Source organism: Fusarium flagelliforme (genome assembly GCF_020744385.1).
Source record: "Fusarium flagelliforme strain FIESC 12 MPI-CAGE-AA-0113 chromosome Unknown B0J16scaffold_1, whole genome shotgun sequence".
Taxonomy (NCBI): domain Eukaryota; kingdom Fungi; phylum Ascomycota; class Sordariomycetes; order Hypocreales; family Nectriaceae; genus Fusarium; species Fusarium flagelliforme.
The window spans coordinates 6,989,700-7,008,199 of NW_025763503.1; the positions used below are offsets into that span (position 1 = coordinate 6,989,700).

At 50.0% G+C, this 18,500-nt stretch overlaps 5 protein-coding genes across 5 annotated transcripts; 3 read left to right on the forward strand and 2 right to left on the reverse strand.

Moving 5' to 3' along the window:
- Nucleotides 1-1,324: 1,324 nt before the first annotated feature.
- On the forward strand, nt 1,325-6,779 carry B0J16DRAFT_379042 (chitin synthase-domain-containing protein; the record flags this gene model as incomplete). Its single annotated transcript, XM_046130966.1, has 3 exons — nt 1,325-1,593; nt 1,643-5,347; nt 5,402-6,779. The coding sequence occupies 3 exons, from the start codon at nt 1,325-1,327 to the stop codon at nt 6,777-6,779; spliced, it is 5,352 nt and encodes a 1,783-aa protein (XP_045990233.1).
- A 415-nt stretch (nt 6,780-7,194) lies between these two features.
- On the reverse strand, nt 7,195-9,147 carry B0J16DRAFT_330662 (branched-chain alpha-ketoacid dehydrogenase). Its single transcript, XM_046126494.1, has 2 exons — nt 8,649-9,147; nt 7,195-8,592 (listed from the first exon to the last, which is right to left on the reverse strand). Exons 1-2 carry the CDS (start codon nt 8,903-8,905, stop codon nt 7,401-7,403), a joined length of 1,449 nt encoding a protein of 482 aa, XP_045990234.1. The 5' UTR covers nt 8,906-9,147; the 3' UTR covers nt 7,195-7,400.
- A 561-nt stretch (nt 9,148-9,708) lies between these two features.
- Nucleotides 9,709-11,669, forward strand: B0J16DRAFT_330663 (argininosuccinate synthase). Its single transcript, XM_046126495.1, has 10 exons — nt 9,709-9,859; nt 9,925-9,938; nt 9,994-10,188; nt 10,249-10,272; nt 10,329-10,435; nt 10,485-10,489; nt 10,541-10,633; nt 10,686-10,800; nt 10,854-10,908; nt 10,963-11,669. The coding sequence occupies exons 1-10, from the start codon at nt 9,837-9,839 to the stop codon at nt 11,574-11,576; spliced, it is 1,245 nt and encodes a 414-aa protein (XP_045990235.1). The 5' UTR covers nt 9,709-9,836; the 3' UTR covers nt 11,577-11,669.
- A 502-nt stretch (nt 11,670-12,171) lies between these two features.
- Nucleotides 12,172-12,814, reverse strand: B0J16DRAFT_330668 (uncharacterized protein). The gene is made up of 4 exons (XM_046126496.1): nt 12,735-12,814; nt 12,633-12,673; nt 12,509-12,577; nt 12,172-12,442 (listed from the first exon to the last, which is right to left on the reverse strand). Exons 1-4 carry the CDS (start codon nt 12,747-12,749, stop codon nt 12,352-12,354), a joined length of 216 nt encoding a protein of 71 aa, XP_045990236.1. The 5' UTR covers nt 12,750-12,814; the 3' UTR covers nt 12,172-12,351.
- Nucleotides 12,815-16,139: 3,325 nt separating this feature from the next.
- Nucleotides 16,140-18,444, forward strand: B0J16DRAFT_42014 (cytochrome P450). The gene is made up of 5 exons (XM_046133832.1): nt 16,140-16,663; nt 16,720-16,870; nt 16,919-17,883; nt 17,945-18,228; nt 18,279-18,444. The coding sequence occupies exons 1-5, from the start codon at nt 16,492-16,494 to the stop codon at nt 18,315-18,317; spliced, it is 1,611 nt and encodes a 536-aa protein (XP_045990237.1). The 5' UTR covers nt 16,140-16,491; the 3' UTR covers nt 18,318-18,444.
- Nucleotides 18,445-18,500: the final 56 nt, after the last annotated feature.

Below are 18,500 nucleotides of genomic sequence, written 5' to 3' on the forward strand. Positions count from 1 at the left end.
TTAACCTACATGTGCATGTGTCGATGTGCCAGCAGCTGGATCACGACACAGCCTTCCTGGGCTTCTTATAGATCACGAATAGATATCAAGTCAAGCATCATACCATCATGGTCACTCTAGCTGAAGAAACTGCATGTCGTGCATCGCGAGACTCACATCAAGGACGCGTAGTCAATGCGAGTGAATGAATGAATGGATTGCCTCGACCCTCGTATTTGGCTTGACCCACACACCACTCAACTCCAATCAGGGCCTGATCCTTACTGTAACCTACTAAACACAAGGTTCTTTGCCCTGCCCTCGGGTCGGGCCCCTTACCCCGACTGGCGATGGTACGGTCGTGTGTTCCAAGTTTAGATATGGCATGGACAGATCCATTTAGGAGTGACAGTCAGTACAGTATAGTACAGTGTTTTACGTGATGGTTATGTTGTCCCATACCATTATTCTCCGTAGTCTGAAGGACCAATATTGATTCTGTTGGTGTGCTTATGTGCGAACAAGTGCTGAAAACATGACCCGTCTTGTTCTTGACCAGTCAAATCACCCCTTTATAGAGCAAAGCCCGCCTGAAGCGCCACGTCCTATCGCTAAAAGTATCACGATGGGACGTTGGACCTGAAATATTGCACCAGCTTCCCTTGTGTCTCGCCGTACACAGTGCATCACTAGCTGTATCCATTTTCGGCGTCGCCCTTTTTTGCTGGGGCACGCTACTACCGCACTAGACCGTCTTGCTCGGCCTCCTACTGTACCGCTCCTGCTTCACACGCCCAGACAAGACACAAGACCCAGTCGTTTCTTCAACTCTAGGACAGTCTTCTTTCGTGAGCGTCTCGTCTTGTCTCGTAATTTTCTGCTTTTCGCTACAGCTTCATTGACCGGCCTCACTCGCTTTAGCTGCGTCTATTCTTCCACAATCGCTAACTTGTTCTAATATCTGACCTATTCACCAACCTCTCAGGCCCTGCACGCAGTTGCCTAGGCCGTGATACTTCGTTCGATCGGGCGAAAAGGAGGGCGGCGTTGCCCAGCGACCGAAACCTTCATCCTATCATTCGACCAACTTCCTGCAAGCCTTCCAGCCGCATTCAATTGCTTGGGAGTCGATCGCTATCAAGTTCATTCGTTCATACATCTAATTGTTATCGTCTGTCGTTCTTCTTCCGTTGCCCGGACGTAATATCCTTTTGCACCGTCTACGTTGTTGCACTTAAACTCGGCCGTTGAACCAACACCAAAACTCAATCCCGTGTACAACATCTACATCGCAACGTGCAATATCCTGTGATTGTCCCCATCGAGGGCATCACTTTCATCGACCATGGCGAGCCGAATGTCCATGTATTCGATGGCCTCTGAGGGCATGGGTGGTTCGCAACCCCCTCAGCAGGTGTCAACTACAACTCTCCTAAATGCCATCCACAACATCTACCTTTCCTCTCAACCGTTTCAACTCGATGCCAGCACCAGTCTGGTCGTTAACACATGGCTCACAGCGGCTCAGGCTGGCGCGACTGTTGATGCCACGCTCGCTGCTCGAGCATGGGAGCATGCCAGGCGTCGTGCGGAAGATGGCTGTGTTATTCTTGGGTATGTTTCCTTAATACTGTCGATTGTCTCCATTGCTAATAACTTTTAGCTCTCTCCACCAGTCAACTCCCTCGCTTCTCGTACCGTTCCTCAACACTTTCCCTTTTGCTATTCCCGCGTCCATCTATAAGTCATTGGAGGCTGTACGGCCGTTTCTTCGATGCGTCACTCCTTACAATGCTTCGGCCCCGCGACAGATCGCCCTCGGCGTAACGCTGACAATGAGCTTGGGAGGAAATGTTACAGGAGCTTCTTTGGCACTGGCCCAGGGTGGAATTGACACCGAGAACGGCCTGCTTAACATTCCCGCTGAGGCTGGTTACCGAGCTTTTGACGTTTTCTACTATCTACTCACATCAGCTTCGACACCCGCCGAGAGAGAGTTTCTGGGTCTCAAGTCACCTTCAGCCTACGCTCTTCTTGCTCGCTCAGGGACCTACGAGCCTCCATCTTACCTCATCACCGCCGACGATGGTGCCGCTGCCGACGACTTCCGCCAGGCTCTCAAGGAGATTGGCATCAAGGGATCTGCCCACCGTAACTTTATTTCCACACTAGCTGGACTCCTCAAGCTTGGTAACACTCTCGACTACGACGCCGATTCCGATGACTTCGAGGAGATCTGTGAAGATGTCAGCGGCCTTCTTGGAATGGAACCTGAGGTTCTCACGCAGCAGATGAGCACTGAGGATCGACGAACACTTGTTGCTGGCTTGTATGAAGCTCTCGTTGACTGGGTTATTTCCAAGGCCAATGCTGCCATCGCCGCTCAAATGCTTCGTATCCGAGATGGTGATGAATCTGTCGATGGCCGTGGTGTCCGTACTCCTACCTCGAACGAGGATGGTGACACGGTTTCTATCACTATTGTTGAAGTTCCCGAGCCCGCTCTGGGACGGGCTCTGGCTATGCGAACTATTTTTGACGACACTGTGGGCATCAATGCTGAGATGATTGAAGACGGCGTGGAAATTCACCCGGCTCCATCTTCAGTTGTACGTGAGATGCAGCAAGCCGTGTCGGATGTTGCACCTGATCTGGGTATCATGACTGGCCCCCAGGGCCGAGACCGACAACATGATCTCGAGAAGCGGGAAGTCATTCTGGAAAAGGCTGCGTACGCTTCAGAAGACGAGAGCTTCCTGAAGAAGTTGTTGTTCCCCATCGAGGGGCAAGGTATCAACCTTGGCCGTGCTGGTCGTTTTGACCTGCCTGCTCTTTTGAGCGCCAGCCGTGCTTGGTTCCATCTGTCTCTCCATCCTACAGACGATTCTCCTGCCAATTTGGCCACCCTCCCTGCCATCACTTCTGCGTGGTCAGCTGGCACAATCTCTCGACAGCTTCGTTCATGGAGACTTCCTGAATGGGCCAACCGCCGTAACAGAAATCTCGACTACACCGCCGACTTTGATGTCGATGAGTTTGTTGGTCGTTATGGAGCACTGGGCTGCAAGGACGGCAAGGATGGCATCGAGACGTGGATGCTTGAGAGAGGATGGAGCAACGGTGAAGTCTTCATTGGCAAGGAACGAATCTGGGTTCGCGAAGGTCCCTGGTGGGAGGCAGAGAGCATGCTTGATATCAGACCCGCCCACAGTCTTCAAAGCATGGGTCAAAATCCCTTCTCATCTGGGTTTGACACAAGCTACTCAGCCAACCCTCCTAATGGCAGCGGCTTCTTCCCTCCCCCTGCCATGGACAACAGCATGAATGGCAGCAATGACCACATCATGCACACCCGCAACTTCAGCCAGGGTAACATGAGCCAGGCTACCTTCAACCAGCACCCTCAATTGGTTCCTCAATCCGCACCTTCAATCGCCCCATCTGCGATGCGCAACGGTCCACCCCCTTCTGGTGACTATGGTCTCGGTAATAAGGGTGATACCTACAAGGGACAGGTGTACTACAATGAGGATGGAGAGTTCACCGGTGTGCTTGATGGAGAGCTTGCCAATGGCAAGAAGATCGAGACCAAGCCATTGACCTTTGGCCGACGAGCATGGGTTGCTTTCGTCTGGGCCTTGACTTTCTGGATTCCTTCACCTCTTCTCAAGTTTATCGGACGCATGCGACGACCTGATGTTCGTATGGCTTGGCGTGAAAAGCTTGTTCTGTTCTTCTTAATCATTCTCATCAACGGCCTGGTTATCTTCTGGATTATCGGCTTTGGAAAGCTTCTGTGCCCCAACGCCAACAAGGCATGGAACGTCAAGGAGCTCGCAGGCCACGCAGAAGATGAGGACGCTTTTTGGGTCGCTGTTAACGGCAAGGTTTACGATATTACCGACTTCTGGCGACAGCAGCACAGTGACACCAATATTCGTGTCACCAAACAGAACATGCTGCCTCTCTCGGGTATGGTCCTGGATAACTACTTCATGCCTCCTCTGAACAGAGCCTGCAGAGGCCTCGGTATCAAGGAGACTACCCAGCTCACTTTCAACGAGACTCTCACCAACCCTCTTGCTCAGCACATCTCTGGCTTCTACACTCGTGACCGCACCAGCGCTCTCAAGGACCCTGATTGGTACTGGAAGAAGTTCCAGCCCAAGATCAAGGAATACTACCACGGTGATCTCGTGTTCAAAGAGAGCACTGTCAAAAAGGAGGGCGAGGGTAGCGAGCAACACCCGTGGGTTATGTATGGCAACCAGATCTACGATCTTACGGACTACCTGCACACTCTGGAGGTCAACGACAACTTCGACTCGTACAAGTTCTTGAACGAGGACATGGTCAACTTGTGGAAGAACAGCCCCGGTACCAACATCAAGAAGGATCTTGACGACATGATCGCAAATGCAAAGAATGAGACTGTGGCTGCCAACCTTAAGAACAGTTGGTCCTGCATTCAAAACATTGCGTACAAGGGTATCACCGACTTCCGTGACTCTCCCAGGTGTAGAGTCAACAACTACCTCCTGTTGGCGTTCGCCATCATCATCTGTATTGTCACAGCAGTCAAGTTCCTTGCTGCCCTTCAGTTTGGTTCCAAGCGACGTCCTTCGCCTCAAGACAAGTTTGTTATCTGCCAGGTCCCCGTCTACACTGAGGGTGAAGACTCTCTCCGTAAGGCTCTGGACTCGTTGACAGCTCTTCAGTACGACAACAAGCGCAAGCTCATCTGTGTCATCTGTGATGGTGTCGTCGTTGGTGAAGGTAATGATCGCCCTACACCCAAGATCGTTCTCGACATCCTCGGTGTTGATCCCAAGGTTGATCCTCCTGCGCTTCCCTTCAAGTCAGTTGGTGCTAGCAGCGAACAGCTCAACTACGGCAAAGTTTACTCTGGTCTTTATGAGTTTGAAGGCAACGTTGTTCCTTACATTGTTGTCGTCAAGGTTGGCAAGGAGTCTGAGCAGACCAAGTCTAAGCCTGGTAACCGTGGAAAGCGTGACTCTCAGATTCTCCTCATGAGCTTCCTCAACCGTGTACACCACCGCGCTCCCATGTCTCCTCTTGAGCTTGAGATGTTCCATCAGGTTAACAACATCATTGGTGTGGATCCTGAACTCTACGAGTATCTTCTTATGGTTGATGCCGATACTTGTGTCGAGGAAGACTCCCTGAACCGTCTTGTTGCCGCCTGTGCCCATAACGCCAAGATTGCTGGTATTTGTGGTGAAACCGCCCTGGAAAACGATGAGAAGACTTGGTGGACCATGATTCAAGTTTACGAGTACTTCATCTCTCATCATCTCTCCAAGGCTTTCGAATCCCTCTTTGGTAGTGTTACTTGTTTGCCTGGATGGTAAGCCTCTTCTCCCCCTCCCCATTGTTATAGTCTAGCTAACACCTCTCACAGTTTCACAATGTACCGTCTTCGAACTGTTGATAAGGGCAAGCCTCTCATTATCTCTGATGGTGTCATCAAGGATTACAGTGTTTGCGATGTCGACACTCTTCACAAGAAGAACCTGTTGTCTCTCGGTGAAGATCGTTACCTCACTACCCTGATGACCAAGTACTTCCCCGAGATGTCCTACAAGTTTATTGCCGATGCCCAATGTAAGACCGCTGCTCCTGAGTCCTGGAGTGTTTTGCTGTCTCAACGTCGACGATGGATTAACTCGACCATCCACAACCTGGTTGAACTTATGCAACTCAAGGAGCTCTGTGGTTTCTGCTGTTTCAGTATGCGCTTCGTCGTGTTTATCGATCTTTGCGGTACCATCATTCTCCCCTCAACCTGTGTATACATTGGATACCTCATCTACATCCTGGCTACCGGCAGTGGACCTATTCCTTACATTTCTCTTGCTATGATTGGTGCCGTTTACGGTCTTCAGGCTCTCATCTTCATTCTCAAGAGACAGTGGCAACACATCGGATGGATGATCATCTACATCCTTGCTTTCCCTATCTACTCCTTCATCCTTCCTCTCTACTCCTTCTGGAACCAGGACAACTTCTCGTGGGGTAACACACGTATCGTCATTGGAGAGAAGGGTGACAAGCAGGTCGTTGCTGTTGATGATGAAGGCTTCGACCCTCGCTCTATCCCCCTACAGCGCTGGGACGACTATGCCATGTCCAACAACCTTCCTGGTCGTCGTGGTGGCTACCACGAGAAGACTGATTACTCTTACGGTGACAACTACGAGCTTGATGAGATCAAGTCTGTGTACTCTGCCGGACCCCAGGGCTCTGTCCTGACTGGCATGCCCGGCCGTAACACTTACATGCCTCCTCAGTCTCCTGCTTTCAATAACGGCCGCACATCTACCATGGGCTTCCAAGATCAACAACCCTTGCAGCACCGCCAATCCATGATGTCTATGGGTACAGGTATTCATGACATGCGCAGCCAGTCACCGTACCAAGATTATCCTGGCCAACATCCTAGTGTCGCCAATCTCCGTGGTCAGGCCAACCTGTCGCCTGCTGCTGGCGGTGGCCATAGCAGATCAGGCACCGCTCTGGGCTTCAGCAGCGGCTCTCGTTCGCCTATGCCTGACGCCATGCGATCTCAGTCATCATTTGACTTCCAGCATGGTGGGGGTGGTCCCAACGACATGGCCATCGTCGAATCAATTCGCTCTGTTCTTTGCGAAGTCGATCTCGACACCGTGACCAAGAAGCAAGTTCGTGCACTGGTGGAACAACGCCTTCAGACCGAGCTTGTTGGCGAGCGCCGCACATTCATGGATCGACAGATCGATCACGAGCTCGAGAACATGTAATTTGAACACCAGAAATGTGGAAATGCGTAACTGTTTTATACTATAATCTTGGGTACATACCTTTCACTGGGTTTATACAGCGTGTCACAGCAGTATCCCCTATTTACTGGGTATAGCTGTTGGCGAAAGTCAAAGCATGATGGAAACATAGGTGTTCTTGAAAAGAAAATGAGGAAGTGAGAATACTGGCAGGCGTTTGATGATATTAATGGGCAGATATTGGGAGTCCTTCTTTGGAAATTTTATACTACTGGTTTACTGTAAAAATGGTTACATCTCTTACTATCTCTTAATGCTACAATGGCTGGCTGGGACCGCAATTGGTTCTTGTTTTTCGTATACTAATCTATATATGGCCAAATAATATGTTCACTGTGTCATGCATCCGATTATTCTCACGAATTGCAGTATAAACGACTGGTAACTAACCATCAGTCAAACTTGCAATAAACAATTGATAACATAAAAGAGACACGACACGGTCGTTGTTCAATCATTATTGGATCTGCTAACTTGTTCTCGTGCTACCATTCGCCTATCGCTAATGCTACTGCTCATGCTCTTTGTGTCGTTATCAATAACTGAAAAGTCAATCATCTTCTTCAAGCAAGACACTTGCGCCTACTGTTGCTTGTCCAAGTTCCCCACGCCCTTCAAACGTAGGTATACATCTGTTCCCCATCCGTACAGGCTCTGTACCGCAATCCCTCCACCAAAGTACTCCGCATAGGCTCTGCTCAATGGCAATCCGTAACCTAGGCCAGCGATGGAGCTACCACCAGTGCTGGCAGTAGATATGGCGCTGAGACCACCATCGTTGCCATTGGCGTCTCCAGGGAAGTCGTCAACGTCGTCAGAGAAAGTGGTAAACGAGTATGACCAGACATTGGGGCTGACCTCTGGCGGGATGCCGCCACCACGATCTCGGATACGGATTGTCACACCTGGAGCGTTGTCATCCAGAGGGACTATGGCGTCGTTGTTCTTGCTGTCATTGTCTTTTGAGGGCAGGCTATTTCGGTCTTCAGCAGATGAACTTGAGGCGGATGTTGAAGAGTCTTTGGGTAGAGCAGGCTCTGGGGCGATGGTGACTATTACTGGCTCGTTGGACTTGTTCTCGATAGTTGCGCGGAAGGCGTTCTTGAGAAGTTCAGTGACGATGTACTCGAGATGCATAGGCACAAATGCAAACGTCGTATCCGGTTCGCCGCGGATGTATAGGAGTGGTCGCACACCATAACGGAGCTCGCAGATATCGGCAACAAATCCAGCGCACGACTCTACGATTTGTGCTGGGCGAAGAGCTGTGTCAATGACTCCAATGTAAGATGGATGTTCAGGGCACGGTGTTGGACTGGCACTTGGGTCAAAATGTGGCTGGGAACTAAAATGCAATGCAATGTGCTGTTCTGCAATAAGTCGTGTCCCAATTCGAGCGCGAAGGTGTTGATCGAGAAATCGCGTTACCTCCTCAGGAGATATGTATCGTCGGCATTCGAGGAAGCCCTTTGCGAGGATGGGGATCGTATCCGTATGCGTCGCCACGAGCTCGGCAAGGACATTAGTGAAGTGTACTTCATCCTCGAGGGTGGAGATCGCCCGTCCCTCCCGGGTTGCGTGCCAGTATGGAAGTAAGATGGATAAAGAATGGAGGTAGTTGTTGTATATACGGGAGATATTCGGGTTCGAAACGACGATGTACGGGAGGTTGCGCAGAGCTTGGATACGGTGGGCGAGACGCACGGGAAGGAGGGAGAGCGCGAAGTTGGCGGAGGAAAGAAGAGATTTTGATGATAAAGGTGGACGTCCGTGTCTGCAAGGTCAGGCATGATTAGCTTGTGCAAAAGCTGTGTGGCTGGTGGAACATACCTCACAAGATCCGCAAGACACAACGGATGTTGATGAAGCCGGGCAAGAGTTGCAATTTCATCATCCGTTACCTTCTCAGAGTGTATACTCCGTCTTGATAGCAGGCCAGTCCCTGTGTATCTGTATGTCCATTGCGATCGTCTAGGTCCTTTCCAGTGCGACATATATCGTTGTGAGGTGCGGTAAGGACATGACCGGAGAATTACAGCGGCGGTAGGCATGCGCTGCCGAATTGACCTTGTGGAAGAAGTAATCATGATAGCATTCTGAGCTGGGCGCAAACAGTCTTCTTCCTTTGTATATACACCCACGTCTCGGAGGGCAGGTCGTCTAGACAACTAAAAAGATGCCGATATGTTGATGTGCGAGTAGCTGTATGTACGTATGATGGGATGGATGAACGGAGCTGGATGACTCGCCGTCTTTTGCTGTGTCCGGGGAAATATGTGGAGAAAGGTCACGGAACTTGAACGGCTTATCACCTCTTTGGGCCCGCTTGGGGCCGGCTTATCGCTTATCATGCCCGGCAGCTTTGAACTGCGGGGTGTTGGGCTTATCTGCTATACGTCACTGAGACTCCCCGCTAACGACAAGGCATCTTTAAGCTCCCGTCTCTACGGTAGGTAGGGGTCTTTTCATCTTTTTTGCTTGCAGGACAAGGACATTGTAGCAGTGTCAGGGTGTTTGAGCTCACGGAATATTGAAGAGAGGTATTGAATTGATAGTCATTGTAAAGTTGTTTCTCTCTCTTCCATCGCGATGAGAAGAGCTGAGTGACGGTATTCAGATTGAACACTATAGTTGACGAGTAAAGATGAGAACTTGCAACAGAGATATCTCACGCGATTCATTCATTTCTCAAGAACCCCACAATCACTTCAAAGATCTAGTAAGTCTTCAAGGCTCTGGCGAGTCACAAAGAGAGTCGAGTCAATGAATCCGACCTGAGACATGGGTAGGGTTGAGCGGCCCTGATGGAAGAAACCCCACAAAAAAAGTCATGACTCGAGGCGCCGTCTTCGGAGCTGGAGATACTATTATTCTAAGGCTCTGCCCGCACCTTTGCCGACCCGACTTCCATTGTATTGCGCCTGATACCGAGTTGATTTGTTTCTCGTATCAAACTTTTGGGTCCATCTCTCGCACTTGCCTATTCAGGTCACCTTTTGACACCAAAAAATCATCACAATGGCTCCCGAACGTGTTTGCCTGTAAGTCAACCCCTCCAGCCACGAGTGGTCCATGATCCAATTGACTGATAGCTAACCCAACTCAGTGCCTACTCTGGTGGTAAGTCGAGCAAGCTTTACATTATGCCATAGCTTCAATACTCACGATATACTAGGTCTTGACACCAGCACCATCCTCCGATGGTTGGTCCTTGAGGGTTACCAAGTTGTCTGCTTCCTTGCCGACTGTGGTCAGGAGGAGGACTTCGACGCTGTCAAGGAGAAGGCTCAGAAGCTCGGCGCTGAGCGCATGATCATCCAGGATGTTCAGCAGGAGCTTATCGATGACCTTGTCTGGCCTGCCGTCCAGTGTATGTTTAACCCCTTCCTTTGTATAGACCCAACAGCTTACTGACACTCGACAATTACAGGCAACGCCGTCTACGAGGACCGATGTAAGATGCGATATCCCGCTTATATCCTTATCCAAGACCAAGCTAACATCGAGACGACCTCCTCGGTACCAGTCTTGCCCGCCCTGTGATCGCCAGGGCCATGGTCAAGGTTGCTAAGGAGCACAACTGCACAATTCTCAGCCACGGATGCACTGGCAAGGGTGTAAGTTCTTCAATTATATCATCCATGTTTCTCCTGCTAACGTTTCCAGAACGAGTATGCTTCTCTATCCGATAAAGCTCTGGTTTAGTACTTACATCTCTCTAGTCAAGTTCGATTCGAGCTCGCATGGAAGGCTTGCGACCCCACCCTCAAGGTCATCGCTCCCTGGCGCATGCCCGAGTTCTACAACCGATTCGCGTTCGTAACTGTCTCCCATTGCTCCGTCGCAATTAAGCTGACAGCCCGATAGTGGACGTGCCGATCTGCTGAAGTTCGCTTCTGAGCAGAACATCCCCGTCAGCTCTACCCCTAAGGCTCCCTGGTCTATGGACGACAACATCATCCACTGCTCTTACGAGGCCGGTGTAAGCCTCCCTATATTTTTCAAACGTATCTTGTGACATACTGACTCTCTTAGATCCTTGAGCAAACCGAGCTCGAGCCCCCTAAGGATATGTGGAAGCGCACAGTCGGTAAGATGCCACTTATCATTATAGAAATTAGCAGATACTGACCTCTATCTGCAGACCCCATGCAGGCTCCCGATAAGCCTACTCCCTTCACCATTCACTTCGAGCAGGGTGTTCCCGTCAAGCTCGAGGTTGGCGACAAGACCATTACTGGATCCCTGGAGATCTTCAAGGAGGCCAACGAGATCGGCCGAGCCAACGGCATTGGACGTGTCGACATTGTCGAGTCTCGATTCATCGGCCTGAAGAGCCGAGGATGCTACGACACCCCTGGTCTTACCATCCTTCGACAGGCTCACATCGACCTTGAGGGACTCGTCCTCGACTCCAAGGTTCGAGCCATCCGTGACCGTCTTACTCAAGACTGGTCTGCCGCCATCTACAACGGCATGTACTTCAGCCCTGAGCGTGAGCTCGTTGAGCACGCCATCAAGTTCTCTCAGCGCCAAGTTGAGGGTAAGGTGAGCCTTGTCGCCTACAAGGGCAACGCCTACGTCGTTGGACGTTCCAGCGAGACCTCCAACCTCTACTCCGCCGACGAGAGCAGCATGGACACCCTCGACATGAACTGGACTCCTCAGGACACCTCCGGCTTCATTGCTATCCAGGGTATCCGTCTCGAGAAGTACGGCGCGAGGAAGATCAAGGACGGCGAGCCCCTTGCCCCCTAGAGTAGAAGTAGAAGGCGAAAACAAAATCCAACTTCCATTGTGCAGTAGTTTGTTGCTTTCAAGAGAGAAATAATAAAAATACAAATGCTATCAGATTACCTTGCCATGATATGTGCAGATGCCCATGCCCATGCCCATGAAGGGGGCTGAACAGCAACGTCCTCTGGTTCCTTGATCACCCCCAGGTCTCAGCTCGCACCAGTCGAACTCTTGAAGTATATCAGCATTGGCGAGGAATGAACTTGCTTGACTCGCAAAGTATCTATTGTGCGTTCTAGATCTGTAGTAGAAGTATATGAAGATAAGCGCAGTAGGATTCTCCCTAGCAGTTGCCGATACCCTTCATCTTTCTAGAACATTTACCACCCTCGATGCCATACGTCATGATTTCCTGCTATTACCACAACAGATCTGAACTTGAGATTCGTCGATGGGTTGTAGTCGATATCAAGCCTCCATCTGCGGGGTTGCGGGGTCAGCTTGAGCAAGCTCCCGCGAAGCTCTCACCCCGCTCCACTAGCTCGCGTGATTGGTTGCATCATGAGATGCCTAGGTACCTGTTATGGTTTGAGGTCCAATACTGTTGTAGAAGCAGAACAGTTATACGGATAGAATAGTTACTTGGGACTGTTCATGATCAGAAGATGAAAGCTCGAGCGTCTCACAAGACACTAGTAGAAGGGCAGTTTAATGATTATATTCCAGGACGCCAATGCAACAGAGCTCGAGATAATCTATGGGATATCGTCCGTCTCTCCTAATGCATTCCCACCATCTACTGTGTCTTCATTTCACCATCGTGCTCAACAGCCTTTACATGCTCGTGGCTCTCGAGGGTCTGAATGGAATCATTGTCGAATTCGACGCTGTTATCGTTATACAGTCAGTCTTCCATCCATCATATCAAAGGTGTAGCGAAGAGGATAACATACGAAAAGCCCTTGATAAGGCTGTACTCGTGTCCGATCTTTCCGCCTTGATCGATGGCGTGCTGCTTGGCCCTTTTAACTGTCAGTATTTGGATATTTTTCCTGTAGAGTGTAATCTAGTACATACGCCTTGACCTGATCGTCGGACGCATCGTCCTTGCAAGTAACCTGAAAGAAGGTGTCAGCTGATAGCCCTTGATCAAATAATCACGTTCGAGGTGGTCTTTACAATGTAGGAAGGCATATTGGATTTAGTTGTGTGATGAAAGTGCTGGTATCTTAGGATTGTTGTATATGAAACTTTCAAGTTGATGTGGCTGCGGATGCCGCGAGTTATATCCATCATTAGCTGGGCTGGAGCGTGACCGCGGCCCATCCTGCTTTGCCAACAGGCGCTTGCAGGTCTACGTAGCTCCTGTACGCATCCACTCCACTATCAGATATCCAATGAATCTTGCTTCCCCTCCTTTGTAACTGCTCGTTTCAATACACTTTCTTGGTGGAGAGACTGTGCTTGGCTGTTATAGGGTAGCCTCAGACTCGTGTCTGACGGCTTGTGAGCATGACGCAATCTTCAAGAACCGTGTGTGACGTCGATTAGTATCTGACATCAATGACGTACTTACCGGATTACACATTTGGCAACTCGATATTTTGAAGCTTTGAATCACAGGTTCAAGAGGTTTGCTTGTGAATGTACATGGTGTTGGGATGGTAGCTGTATGCTACGGAATGACGTTTATGGAGAGCAATGGTAGCCTGGGATATCGGGCCCGCTTGAGTTAGGACTGACCTGAAGAGATGCAACAAATCGATGATTAGACAAATAAAGATAAATCCAACATCATCATAGTATGGTTGACACATGCTAGGAAAGTTCAGGCACAAGGAAGTCTCACGAAATAGCACCGTGACGATACAGGGTAGGCAGAATCCCCATGATGCCCCTCATGAACTCGACGATCCCCCACCTCTAGCCGAGGAGCGCTTGTCAACGGCCAGAAACTCGAGAGTTGCATGACGTAGATGATAGATAACGGATAAGCATATTGGATTGCGCCAAAATAGCCCCCTATGATAAGCTTATCCATCTGCAGGTCTAGTGAGCAACACAGCTTGGCATTGTGTCCATCCTGACGGGTCATTGTAAGAGAGATCATGATGAGTAACCATGAGAAGCTACGGTCATAGTGGCTACCAGATGCAGGCAAATGCTAATTCCCACGTGAGTAGCTTGTACACTCCGGCAGTTTTTGTGCTGGTACCATTTTGATGAATTGATAAAATTGTCGGAAAGGTGCACTGTTGTCGGTCGGACGCCATAGGACAGTGACTGTGGAGAAGCTGGGACATCGCATTCGTATTCGGTCGCAGGACTCGGACCATCGAAGGTCAAAGGGAATGAAATCGGCATCAAAGTAAAGTCCGTCTCAGTTATTACCGTGCCACAGACGGATAATTTAAATGGTCGAGTTTGCTTTCTCATCAGAGCATTTTCATCATCATTGTTGCATCCATCCATTGACTAGGCCCTCAACTTATATCGATCAGTGACCACACACGTGATACGATTGAGCAGTTCAACCACTATCTGAACCTTGCTCACCTGATATCTGTTTGTTCTAAAAGTGAGACGCCTTTGTTTCTGTTTGGCAGACAAGCAGAATGTGACTTGAAGCCAAACCCGAATATTCCCAGATAAACGAATACGCCGTATCCACGTCGAACCGTTCCTCGGTGAAGTGTGGTGTGGGGCCCTAGACGATCGAGCTAGGGGCGGACCCTTGAGATGAGCCTTTGTAAGCACCAATCTGACTGGTTGCGTCCCTGGCCTTGTAAGTAAGATGGGCCAATAGCGGCTGATCTATGATACTGAGGTGGGTGAGGCGTGCAAGTAGTCTTCCAGGGCTGTCCGAATTTTATAGTGACCAGTCATGGAAAGCTCTTTATGTTAACAATCATGACTCCTTGATCAATACAGAAATGATGCTGTACAGTGCTTCGGAGTTAGGTATCCCGATTTGTTACCTCCATGTCTGCGTATCGGCAGACAATCGATCCATATTCCTAAGCGACCAGATCAAAGACAGCCAGGGGCCAACCGGCACTGACTTTTTAGATCTCTTGTCTGGAGACGCATTGGCCAAACAGTCTGTATAGTACTGATTGGTAATTGGGATTTAACGGTGCGTATGTGAGGCTCTCAGATAGGCTCAAGTCTGAGTCTCATATTGGCACCTATCATGTGCTCTGCAATAGACCAAAGAGGAGACCAGTTGCGGCGCATCGGATACCACCGATAACTTTGTTGGGAGCCCTGCATCAGACAATCAAGTACGTCCATGGCACAGTAGCGATGGCTTTCATGCTATGAGGCTGAATGGGAAACATACGATTAGGTAGATTACGGATAGAAGAATGGTCGCTAATAAGCGTTGTCCCGAATATCAGGCTAGGGCCCGCTTAGATCTGTGACGGAAGACGCGGAAGAAGGCGAGGCGGTGGACTTTATGAACAGCAGCTAGAAGCCAGCTAGCAGGGCTGTCTGTTCTATACATACGGATACGATTATGGATGGTGGGAGTCTCCAAAGACAAGACATCACAAATACGCGGGTTGTTAGCGCTCATTTTCTGTCTGCAAGTGAATCAACAGTCATGCGTACGCTATGTAGCAGCTTCATAAAGGTCATGCATTTTGGAGCCAACAATGAACATTGCCCGGCCTCATACATTGATCTGATGTGCGTATTCAAACACTATAGATCATGTAATTATACCCAAGTGGTCTGTCTGCTTTACAGGTCCTAATTACAGAGTACTTACTGCTATATGTGAACAAGCGAATGCTACCAACCAACTTAGACCCTTTACAGGATCGACAGTGCTCGAGTTTCGGAGACTAAACTTCAATGGGAGGTAGTCGGGTGTCAAACAGACTAGTAAATCAAGCGCCTTGATTAACACCAGGTCAAGGGGAATTTTCATATGAGACCCAGCAAAAAAAAAAAGATGGGAAATTGTCATACAAACGTGCGTATATTTTAATTTGAGAGCTGTCTCTCATCATTTTGTGCAATGCAGATCTGTAAGACGTTGGATAATGATGAGAATCAGCTCTCTTTCATTAAATGCCAGTCTTGAAGGTACATCAATAGGTCGAATCCAATATGCAACTCGATGCAGTTTACAGAGCCGACCCCCCTCCAACTTTAATCAACCACGCTACAAGCTGTCACGCCCTGCTCAACAGCGTCGCTTTTGGGAGACAGAGCCACAGTAAAGCTCGCCGGATAGAAAACAAAGAGTGAAAAATGTTCAGAAAGCATGTAGAATCCCTCACTTCATCAATTGGCCTTTTAAACGCAAAGATTCGATGACCAGATCATGATGGCTCTGCTCTGCTCTGTCGTCATGTTAAATCTCCGCTACTTAGCGAACTCGTTCCCGTTAATCGTCCACACCCTGCCCTTGCAAACTAACCCTTGACCTTGAGACCCCGGGGCCCTCTTTTTATTTTTTTTCTGGTCTTGTCAGGTCCGTTCCCTGTAAATGACTGGCAAGGAACGCACTGAAGCCATTAAGTGACGGATAGCAACTTACGCGGACTCTGCAGACGAGAGGCGTCTGCGGGTCAAGTCACTGTAAAAAAAACAGCCCAGAATGACAAGACATCCATCCATGGAACGGACGGGACGGACAATTACTAAGAAAGTTAACATTGGACCTCCCCAACGTGGAAAGAAATACAACCTCCACTTCCCCTTCTTTTAACATCCTCCTGTCCCCTTCCCTTCCCTTCCCTCCCACTCCTTACCCTCCCTCCTTTTCCTCTCACCTACATCTCCTCAGTCGCAGGGAGTATTCAGTGGTTGTGACGATAACCAACCAGCAGCACATCTCGCTTGGCTGGACTTCGAATTCGATTGCGACGCGACTCATCCGAGCGACTCTTGTCAGTCTTTGCCCATTGTCGCGTTAAACACAATGGAGGCTGTCAACTCAACCGCTAGCGGCTTCTCGTCCGTATTGGCCGGTACCAAATATGCCAACGTCAACCTTCCTCCTCAAATCGACTATGTTATCGAGGCCGTTTCCAATGCCGGTGTCTGGACCTGGGTGATCACTTTCATTGCGCTCTGCGTTGCCTATGATCAGAGTATGTGTCATTCTGTTAGGCTCGGACGCCATTTCGCTAACCACAGCTTCGCACAGTTGCATACATCATTAGGAAAGGTCCTATCGAGGGTCCTGCCATGAAGCTTCCCTTCATTGGCCCCTTCCTCGATTCCATGGACCCCCGATTCGACGGCTACCATGCCAAATGGAGCAGTGGTCCTCTCAGCTGTGTTTCTATCTTCCACAAGTAAGTTGCGACGACGGACCTGGATTGGGCCATACTGACATATATTAGATTCGTTGTTATCGCTTCCACTCGCGATATGGCTCGCAAGGTCTTCAACTCCCCTGCTTATGTCAAGCCCACAGTCGTCGATGTTGCCCCTAAGCTCCTTGGACACGACAACTGGGTGTTCCTCGACGGAAAGGCCCACGTTGACTTCCGCAAGGGCCTGAACGGCCTTTTCACCCGCAAGGCTCTCGAGCTCTACCTGCCCGGTCAGGAGGAGGCCTACAACACCTACTTCAAGCACTTCCTCAAGATGACCAAGGATGCTGGCGGCAAGCCCGTTCCTTTCATGCACGAGTTCCGTGAGGTCATGTGTGCTGTGTCATGCCGAACTTTCGTTGGTCACTACATCTCCGACGAGGCCGTCACCAAGATCGCCGAGGACTACTACCTGATCACCGCTGCTCTCGAGCTTGTCAACCTCCCCGTTATTCTCCCTTTCACCAAGTCTTGGTATGGCAAGAAGGCTGCTGATATGGTCTTGGCCGAGTTCTCCAAGTGTGCTGCCAAGAGCAAGGTTCGCATGGCTGCTGGTGGTGAGGTTACTTGTATTATGGACGCCTGGGTTCTGTCCATGATTCAGTCTGAGCGCTGGCGCGAGGCCGAGGAGAAGGGCGAGCCCCACGATGTTGAGAAGCCCACTCCTCTCCTCCGCATGTTCAACGATTACGAAATTTCTCAGACCATCTTCACCTTCCTCTTCGCTTCTCAGGATGCCACCAGCAGCGCCGCCACTTGGCTCTTCCAGGTTACCGCCCAGCGACCCGACGTCCTTGACCGTGTCCGAGAGGAGAACATCAAGATCCGCAACGGTGACCCCAACGCCCCCATCACCATGGACCAGCTCGAATCTCTTACCTACACCCGCGCTGTTGTCCGCGAGCTCCTCCGCTGGCGCCCTCCTGTCATCATGGTTCCTTACGTTACCAAGAAGGCTTTCCCCCTGACAGACGACTACACCGTTCCTAAGGGTAAGTTTGAAAACACCATGTACTTGCCGCATTGATCTCAAAACTGACTGTTCTCCCACAGGCTCCATGTTGATTCCCACCACTTTCATGGCTCTTCACGACCCCGAGGTCTACGACAACCCCAGCCACTTCGACCCCGAACGATACTACAGCGGTGACGCCGAGGAGAAGGGTTCCAAGAACTACTTGGTGTTCGGCACTGGTCCTCACTACTGCCTTGGCCAGGTCTACGCTCAGCTGAACCTGGCCCTCATGATCGGAAAGGCCTCTGTCATGCTTGACTGGAAGCACCATGCCACCCCCAAGTCCGAGGAGATCAAGGTCTTTGCCACCATTTTCCCCATGGTATGTGTGCAATCCCCGAATGGATATTTGACAACGACTAACCTGAATAGGATGATTGCCCTCTTACTTTCGAGGAGAGGAAGTGGTAAGCGGTACCGTGCGATATTTTCGTTTTAATTTAAGAGATACCGCTTCATCGGCCGCACCTTCGACGTTCCTGATGCCGTCATGGTAGGGTTCACCTACCAAGACGCATCTAATGAGGGACACGGAAAGCGGTGGGCGAGGAACCTGGCTGTGAAAAGCTTCAGTTCCAGCAAAGAAAACAAGGA